The sequence below is a fragment of the Mus pahari genome, chromosome 4 (genome assembly GCF_900095145.1).
Source record: "Mus pahari chromosome 4, PAHARI_EIJ_v1.1, whole genome shotgun sequence".
Lineage (NCBI taxonomy): Eukaryota > Metazoa > Chordata > Mammalia > Rodentia > Muridae > Mus > Mus pahari.
In genome coordinates this window covers 57968796-57978661 of record NC_034593.1, presented here as the reverse complement: position 1 = coordinate 57978661, position 9866 = coordinate 57968796, and the positions used below count along the sequence as shown (strand labels likewise).

The 9866-nt window shown below is 43.5% G+C and overlaps 1 protein-coding gene and 1 pseudogene across 3 annotated transcripts in view; one reads left to right on the top strand and one right to left on the bottom strand.

The window, feature by feature from the left end:
- Positions 1-5403, bottom strand: part of Lekr1 (leucine, glutamate and lysine rich 1) — a 151338-nt gene extending 145935 nt beyond the window's left edge. For 2 of the 3 annotated variants that reach the window (XM_029537186.1, XM_029537187.1), the window contains exons 1-3: positions 5320-5366; positions 3317-3409; positions 2435-2524 (exon numbers count right to left, since the gene is read on the bottom strand). In XM_029537186.1, the coding sequence (XP_029393046.1) occupies positions 2435-2482 (48 nt within the window). In that variant the 5' untranslated portion in view covers positions 2483-2524; positions 3317-3409; positions 5320-5366. Of the gene's footprint in view, positions 1-2434; positions 2525-3316; positions 3410-5319 lie in introns of all 3 variants that reach the window. The other variant, XM_021196847.2, reaches the window with a different exon arrangement.
- Positions 5404-7704: 2301 nt separating this feature from the next.
- Positions 7705-8524, top strand: LOC110320798 (annotated as a pseudogene).
- The last annotated feature ends 1342 nt before the right edge of the window (positions 8525-9866 follow it).

The window sequence follows — 9866 nt, the reverse complement described above, 5'->3', positions numbered from 1 at the left end:
AAAGAAAGATAGAAAGGAAGAAAGAGAGAGAGAGAGAGAGAGAGAGAGAGAGAGAGAGAGAGAGAGAGAGAGAGAAAGCCTAAGACACGCACATACTATATACATATATACACACACACATAAAATTGAGAGAAATGGGATTTACTTCTTGGGATGTTATACAGGCACTAAGTATTATTTAAGTACTACTGGATTCACTACCAGTTGTTAATGCTAAGTTCTTATTTTAAAAATGTATATTTCCTTATTAAATAAGCAAAGCTGTTGGGGGATGGTCGTTTGAGTCTCTAGACGCAGCTGTTGGATATCCTCTTGCTGTCCTGGCTGCCTCCAGTTAAAAGGACTTTTGGTTAGATAGCCAGCTAGGCCAGCCTCTGCCATTTTGAACACTTGAGAGGCCCTGAACAAATGACACTGTGATCAGAGTTGCCTGCTCTGGCCCCTGAAGACAAAGCCACAGCCAGCACTGTTTGAAACCATTTGCATCAGAGTTTCTGCTATTATGGAGCTAAGCAAACTCCAGATGACCCTGCAACTATTTCTACCTAGACCAGAGTAGGGGAGCGTTTTCCGTGGTGTCCTAGCTAGCAATGTGACTGTTAAGGACAGGCACAAAGTAGGCACTGTCTTTTTTGGTGCGTGGGAGGCTGGCTGTGGTTCCTGTGAACACCTTTTCTCTGCTATAGAAACTGGCTGTATGCTCACTAGGAGAGCTGGGTAGGAAACACTCTTGTGTGTTTCCTCCATCTTCTTGTAACACTGTGCTCAGGAGAAGGCTTCTTCCCTGTGTGACTTCTTTTTGTTGTTGTTGGTTTTTTGTTTTTGTTTTTCAAGACAGGGTTTCTCTTTATAGCCCCCGGCTGTCCTGGAACTCACTTTGTAGACTCAGAAATCCACCTGCCTCTGCCTCTCAAGTGGCCCTGTGTGACTTCTTGCCCACATTTAATAACACAGGCTAAGCAGACAGTGGAGACGGTGGCTCACCCCCTGCAGTAGTCATGGCTGAGCAGCCAGCACGGTGAGCCACAGACATGGCTGAGAGGTGAGGACACTGAGTCACAGAAGTAGCAGAGCAGCCAGCCAGCTGACAACTGAGGCAAGATCAGAGCCAGGCAGCCAACAGTCCAAGCTGCAAAGAACCAGGCAGTGAAAAATCCAAGCTGCAAAGCTGCAGAGTAGCAGCTGTCAAAGACGTGGAGCCACTGAACTGTGCGTGTGCCCAGGGAAGCAGCAGAAGTCTGTCATATGGCCCCCCAAATGACAACGGCAACTCAAACAGTGGCCACAGCAACAAGAGGCAACTGAATAATCCAAGAGGGTGGTCAAGGTGAAAATGAGAGGAACTGTGGAAGCACGGAAAAGGCAGGAAGCTGAAGAATGGGAGCCTGTGAGGGACCAGCAAGAGGAACTGCAGGCCTTGGTCACAAAGAGTTTCAGAAAGTAGAGTGTCTTTAGAGCCAGGGGTCCTCAAACAGTTCCCAGGTCTAGGGGTTTTAAAACTGGTTACCACCAGGGGCTTAGGAATCCCAACTCCCTAGATCCACACAAGAGCTGAAATACTCTTGAAAAGCTAAGGGTCTTGAACCTCTAATCCTGTACAGGAGTTCTAACACTTCTAAAGCTAAGGCTCCTGCTACTTGAGGCCTTCCTGAGAGCTGAATACTGCAGAGTACTACCTGCTTTTGTTCCCACCTGCCTGCTACCAACACTCAAAATACCAAGAAATCCTGGAAAAGCATCGCCTTGCCTACCCACAATTTCCATCTGGATAGAGCAAAGGACAACATGGATCGGTAACTGATTAAAATTGTATCTAAGCCAAGTATGGTGGTGCTCACCTTTAATCCCAGCTCTCAGGAGGCAAAGGGAGGCAGATCTCTCTGAATTCCAGGCCTGCAGGTCTATGCATGAGTTCTAAGCCAGTCAGTGCTACACAATTAGATCCTATCTAAAACAAAGCACAATAAAGCAGCACCGGGCACACAGTGATTGATGAAAATTAATGTACATGAAAATACATTATGTAAAAAAAAAAAAAAAATCAGCCAGGCATGGTGGCACACACCTTTAATCCCAGCACTCGGGAGGCAGAGGAAGGTAGATTTCTGAGTCCAAGGCCAGCCTGGTCTACAAAGTGAGTTCCAGGACAGCCAGAGCTATACAGAGAAACCCTGTCTCGAACCCCCCCCACCAAAAAAAAAAATCACAAAAGGTTATAAACAATTCTCGAATCTGCTTCCACTAGAGATTCTGCATCTGTCTTATTACACATTCTGTGCAGTCAAAGTTAATTACAGCGTGGTTACTCCTCCTCCCACCGCAGACTCATTCCTGGTTCTGCTGTAGTTTTTTCTTAGTTCACTCTCCAGCAGTTTACAATGATCTAACCGCTGAGACTCTCCTAATGTTACACTCTTACAATGCCACATCATACCTTTTGGATTTCTTCAGGTAAGGCATACATGGGAATGTGACGATCCATAGTTCCCCCAAATGTACTGAGAGAGCACTGCAGAAAAACAGCCTGAAAACATTGATGGCCATAGTCAGAATTCATATAATGACGATGAAATTCAAATGACTTAAACTTTCTTAGTATCTGAGGACGAACTGGCACGAAGCACTTCAACAGAGGCTTGTTTCGCCAGCTCCACGTAGAAGGTACAATCTGAGGTTCCTCGGGTAGTTTTTAAGCCACTCACACAGAAAGATATATATTTCAATTATTGACTTATTATCTTTTCTTTCAGAAATGTATAAACTAATAGAAATAATAGTCATGTTTTACTAATTATTTGTTTTGCAGCAGAGTAACTAAGATTTTTAGCAGACTTATTCCAGTGTTCTAAAAAACTATAGAAACCAGTACCAAAGAATATCGTATTATATCTCAGCAGGATAAGAAAAAATGCTTGTGCCATCGAGGCTTGTTTAAATTATAGAATACAAAAAGTAGTTACTAACTTATGAAATACAGGCACTAAACTGAAGAGCCACCAGCATCAAAGACAACATACCAACTGTAACAGAGATAGATATCTACATAAATTTATCTAGATTTTACTTTTAACAGATTTTCATTTGCTAATACCAACAATTCAATATAAAACTTTTTTAGTACTTTCATGAAACCATAGACAACAGAGACATTATTTTCTTTCTTCTAAGTTTTTCCAAATTGGACAAAGAATACTCAATCCATCTTATTGATGAAGAGTCTGTCTATCTGTCCATGGAAAGAGTAAAGGGGACTAAGAAAGGCTAACTGATTAAAGTCCATGCAGTGTAACCCCAGTACCCATAAATGTAGAAATACCAGCTTCGGCAGGCAGAGACAGGTATCCTAGAAGCAATCTGGGGACTGGACTCACTGAACTGACTGACCAGTTCAGAACTCAGGTGAGAGATCCTGTAAGGTAGAGAGTGATGAAGACACTTGGCATCAGACTCCAGCCTCCACACATACAAAAACATGCATACACAGGTGTGCTTATGAACATGAATACACACATGGATTCCCACTAACCAAATGTCACACACACACACACACACACACACACACACACACGCGCGCGCACGTAAAAGATGTCAAAGCCAGAATGGTTGCGTAGTGCAGCAGATTCAAGTGAAAGAAACAGATTCCACAGCAGAAAAGATGGTCTAAGGCCCATGTCTGCAAAACACAGGCAATGTAAGAGTCAAGAAAGGATAATGACCTATCTATCTTTCAGGTGGGGGATGGGAAATCAGCAAAGGCTTCCTAAGATTGAGTTAAGTCAGGGCAAGAGCCTGAAGGAAAAAATAATGCTGGCGTTATTCTTGTAAACTATGCAACCATCAGTGGAGGAGAGATTCTTCAACCCTGTGTTAGTCCAAAATATCCCTCATTTCAATAAGCTACTATTTAAAACAAACAAAACTAGTGAGCTGTCTTCCCATGTGTGTGCTTGGTAATGTTATCTGAGGTCAACCACAGGAGTAAAGTTAATTATGTGGACATGGGTCCAAGTGACCAAGTACATAATCTGATACTGTCATAGTCACATGGCAAGAAACCACAGGCTCATTATCTTCAGTTAAGCCATCATTGGTGAGTGGAAATGATAGTATCTTGGGCTCCACAGGAATATTTTTCCCTTAAATAACCAACTATATCTCCTCTTAAAGTACCATCCACAAAAGTATTAGCAAGCATGGACCTAAATAACGTATAAATTCAAGGTATCAGTGGGACGTTTATTATTTAATGCCTTCACTGTGACTACTCTTAACATATTACTATATCATCAGAAGTGGCAGGCTTCTGGCTATGAAAGAAAAATTAAAAATTTCATCCTGGTAAATTTGAAGGACCTCTAAGGAGAAACTGATGTCAACACACATGGCAGAAGACATGGTAACAAGATTACAGCCAAGATACACTCACTGGATTCGTTCCAAGAACATGTGTAACTGGCCCTCATATAAAGAGGTCTTTAACACTTTATTGTAAACCCATGTAAACTGTGAGTGCAGACTGCCATAACTAGTTGCTTTTCTGCTAAGCAATGCATGCTGATGGTTACAACTAAGAGGTGGGCACCTAAAATTCCCAACGTGACTAGAAGGGCACTACTTTCTTTAACGTTTGTTTTTGTTATGCCTATATTTTAAGGAAAGAGCTTGTAAGCCGATTAGGAAAGCCCATTGGGTCTTTATAAAGATGTGACTACTCATGAAAAGAATAGTAGAATTCACAGATAATCCCGCTTTTCAAGAAGTGTGGAGCTGTTTGCTCTTTAGCAGAAGAAAACTTGTGATTTTTAAGTTACCCATTCACTATTTTACCAAACAAGTTCCTTTTGGTCTTTCCCATTATATATATGTGGAAACTGTCCTTGGCAAAAGTACAGAGGTACGTGGCCGCTGCTACGTGCGTGTTTGAGAACCTTCTCTGCGACACCGGTCACGAGATAGACGTGTGTTCTTAAACGCAGAAATGCCCTTGGTGGTTCATTTCCGATTCTTACACCGGTGTCACGCCCGGTCATTAACTCGGGTTTTGCGTCCAGGCCCTTCCTCAAGTACCATTCCGGGGGCGTGATTCACAGGAGGGCAGGTCGGGGACAAGAGAGCGGGAGGTCATAGCAGGAAACTAACCGCCCGACCGGCCCGCGCTGGCCCAGGCCTCGCCCGGGGAACCGAGAGGCCGCCCCGCCTTCCCGCTTTCCTCCTCCCGGCCCCCGCCGCCCCGCTGGCCCGCGCCGCCAGCCTCTGCGCCGGAACTGCGTCCCCCGCCGACCCGGTCCTCTGAGGATTGAGGAAGGCCGTGACCCTCACCTAGCCCGGGACTCCGCACCGTGTAAAACGGCTTCCCTGGTCTCCCGGGCGACCGCGCTGCACGTTGGCCTGACGTCAGGGCGCGGTGACGTCACAGCCCACGCCGACGCGGAAGCAGAGCTTCTTTGCATCATTTGTCCCAAAAGCGAGCTAGGCGGAAGCTGGCGCGGGTGGCGCGGGCCGGAGGAGAGGGCAGATTTACGCGCGGTTCTGTGACGGACAGGGATGGGGCTCTGGAACCGGCGGGGACGACGGGCAGCCGAGGTTGATGAAGAGGCGGGAAGTGGGTGGCCATGTGGTCTACTGCAGGGGCAATCATTGCTATCAAACTAAAGGAAAAGATGTTTTTAAATGGAATTGACTGGGGAAGGCTTGCTAAGAATTTCGTTCTGGTCCAAAGAAGTCACGATAAAGGGTTTAGTTCATGAAGTATTAATGAGACGTGCTACTGCACACTCAGTTATGGAAGGCCTCTTGTTTTTACACACTGACGACTTCCCTTTATTCATACTTTATTCATAAAACAAATATTGATGACCTACTACGCGACAAGCAAGCAGGATGAGATGGTGCTGGGTGACTAACACAGACCACTGGTATGATTAGTGTCTCCTTCGTAGTCCGCTCCTTTTTCAGGATTATCTGAGGTCCAAAATTCTGATCCTCCAGGAACTAAAGAAAACACGGTTTCCTAGCAGAAAAGAACTAATTACCGTTAAAGAGTAGTTTGCATGAATAGAAAGAAAAGGCACTGAAGAGAGAAAGGTGAACAGGTGACTTGAAATAGTGCCGGAACTATTGAAGCTGCTGGTTAATACCTAGTGTGAAAATAACCGCATGAAAATAGTGAATACTCCCCTAAGTCATGAAAGGTATAGTTAATGCAGAAACTCACAACAGTTACTTAGTATTGAGTAACTAGTATTATGTACTGTATATCGTTGAATATATATAGAGGGCTAGAAACAAGAAGGCTTCTGACAGCATCACCACGAACACTTGAGTTGTATACTGCATAAAATGTTGCGGTAACTTTAACATCACTGGATATTAGGAATTTTATAGCCAGTGTACTGGTCTGTTATTGACCAAAAGTATTGTTATAGGGCACATAACTACAGTTTGGGCAATATTTTTTACCGAGCACTTATATCTAAAAAGGAAGGCAACCCTCTGAAAATGGGGTGAAATCCCATGGAAATGCTGTAATTCATTTTCATCTATGCCTATTCGTTACACATCACCTTGAGTCCATTTTCCTTGCCACTGTAAATGCCCCACAAACCTAAATCCCATTGCTAATTAACCGCAAGCCTAACTTGCTGTAGGGGTGTCACATGTGGCATTCCCTACAGAAAGTTTTCATCATTATATAAAGTCCCAACTAGATAGTGGTACACACAGTAAGAATTTCAAAAGAAAGGATAGCTTTTCGGAAAGAACAGAAATAAGAAGTGTATTTGGCCTATGCCAAATGGTCAGCCCTGAAACCATGCATACAAGAAACAGACCCTACAGGTTGTGTTTAGAAATTTATGTGTATATGCAAATCCATGTTTGACTCCAAGAACAATTGGGTAAAAGAAAGACAGTTTGTGCCTAATCTAATTGCATCTCATTATGCCATGTTCGATGGATATCACTGGGAGGCCTGCTCCTTCCTGAAGAGAAATGGAGGAGCAGTGAGTCTGGGGGAGAGGGGAGGTTGAGGCCAGGGGCTAGGAAGGATGGAGGGAGGGGAGGTTGTAGTCAGGATGTATGAGAGAAGAATAGAGAAAAAAGAGGCCATGAATTTGAAGGAGAGTAGAGAGAGTTATATGCTGTAATTAAAATACACTATAAAAACAAAATTTTAAGTCCTCTAAAATGAAATACGCGCACACAAACACACACACACACATGTATATATATATATTTTCCAAAAAGGTTAGCAGGTCAAAATATGACTTTTGAGTACTAAAAAAAAAAGTTTTTGTTTTTTTTTTTAATGACAGTTCCAAGGACTGTTCTGTGTTGGTATTTTTTTTTCTCTTGATTATCTATTGATTTCAACTTCTCTCCCCCCCTCCCCATCCTTCTTTTCCCATCCCTTTACTGCCTGNNNTATAACTAAAATTAAAATATTCCCATTGTAGGGTGTATTGAATAGAAACTTGTGCTATCCTTTCGTTCTTTGGTGGCTGTGTGTGTGTGTGTGTGTGTGTGTCTGTATGTTGTGCTTCAGAATGAACCTAGAGTCTACATGTGCTAGGCAAGTGCTTTAGTATTGAGCTATACTGGTCAGTCAGCTCACTGTAGGTCAGCTATTTCACTTTTTACCAGGACTTTTAAAGACAAGCCACTATTTTACAAAGAAAAATAGCTCTTTCCATTCCCAACACAGCCATGGCTCGTGGTCCCAAGAAACCCCTGATAGCTGCTCCATATCATTGGATGCTGGATAAGTTGACTGGCGTGTTTGCTCCTCATTCATCCACTGGTCCTCACAAGCTGAGGGAATGCCTGCCTCTGATCATTTTCCTAAGGAACAGACTTAAGTATGCCCTGACTGGAGGTGAAGTAAAAAAGATTTGCATACAGCGATTCATTAAGATTGATGGGAAAGTCAGGACTGATATAACCTACCCTGCTGGGTTTATGGGTGTCATCAACATTGACAAGACTGAAGAGAACTTCCCTCTGATCTATGACACCAAGGGTCGCTGTTTTGCTGTTCATAGTATTACCCGAGGAGGCCAAGTGCAAGTTGTGCAAAGTAAGAAAGATCTTTGTGGGCACAAAAGGAATCCCACATCTGGTGATCCATGATGCTCGTACTATTCGATACCCTGATCCCCTCATCAAGGTGATTGACACCATTCAGATTGATTTGGAGACAGGCAAAATAACTGACTTCATCAAGTTCTGTGTATGGTCACTGGAGGTGCTAACTTGGGAAGAATTGGTCTAATCACCAACAGAGAGAGATCCTGGTTCTTTTGATGTGGTTCATGTGAAAGATGCCAATGGCAACAGCTCTGCCACTCGGCTGTCCAACATTTTTGTTATTGGCAAGGGCAACAAACCATGGATCTCTCTTCCCCAAGGAAAAGCACTCTGCCTCACCATTGCTGAAGAGCGAGACAAGAGGCTAGCACCAAACAGAGCAGTGGGTGAAGTGGTCTCTAGGAGACATGCTGGGAAAGTGTTGTTTAAGCCTTTCTAGGCAACATGCTAGATTAAACAGCATAATGAAACTAAAAAAAAAGGGGGGGGGAGAAAATTAAAAATTAAATTCCTTTTAACTTCTTTGTGACCCTTCATTGTTCTTTTCCTTGAGGATCAGTGACTCCCCCGGGGGGTGCCCTCCTAGTTTATAGAGTGTCTGTATATGAATGAGATTCAGTTTTCCACATGGCCTGTAGGTGACTTACAGTTTATAAGAACTCCCATGTGTTTGTTGTCACAGGGATTTCCCAAAAATACCTATCACATGGGACAGTCATTTGGGGACACTTGTGTCATGCAACCTCCCCACCTTTGCAATGCACCTATGAAAAGCAATATAGGAAAATAGGTACTTTGTTTATAAATCTGCTAAAAAACCAGCAGGAAGTCCACCCAAGATGGCTGATTTTAAAGTCAATGTGAGCTGGTACAAAGGTAGCAGGATAAAATTACACTGAAGTCCAACAGTATTTTCATCCTGCAAGTCACAATACAATACAACTCTGTCCTCTTGTGAGTATGAATAAAAAGGTTCCGATGGGGCCTCCCAGGTTGGGAACAACAGCTGCTTTCATTGCTATTTCTGGGTTTCGTCCAATGCAAGTACAGAATTTTTAAAACGCCAGCATTTATTGGGTTCTTTCTGATTGCCAGGCACTTCATACACAATGCCCCACTTGCTTGAGAACCCTTCCAAACATAACTCTGTCAGGTGGTACTTACTGTTGACTTTCACCCAAATGACAGAGGTGGCCAAGGGCACGGCCCATCATGTGAATACAGGAGTCCACTGGATCCAGTGTGAGTGCACGTGGAAGCACCTGGGCCTCACATGGTGCCTTAATTGTCCCTGCCAGACAGCCAGTCCTCCTGGGACATTAGTCTTCTGTGGTTAGAGACACATGCCTCAAACGTGGTTTCTTCATGATGTTTCCCATACAGCTTCTAGTTTTCAAAGGAGGTTAGCTGCAAAGACCACTCGGCTTTGTTTTACACGCCCCAACACATTTGCCTCTACTGTGCTGTCACACTTAAAGCTGCAGATGGCCTTATAAAGCTGCTTTGCATGCTGAACCCCAAAAAGCTGTGGTCTAGAAATGAGTTAGACCACAAAATACTAATTTTCGGCTTGAGCTCTGTATCTTTTTATTCATCCCATAGATGCAATATAAAGTTGAGTATGTGATACAATAAAGGCCATGGAGTTTGAGTGGCATCTCTCTAGAAAGAACTTCCAAGGCTTTGCTGTTTGTGCAGGAACAAACTGTGTAACAAATTTGAATTTGTCTGAGTCTTAGACTTTAATTTTTGAACATATTTCCAATGAGACAAGTTAGATC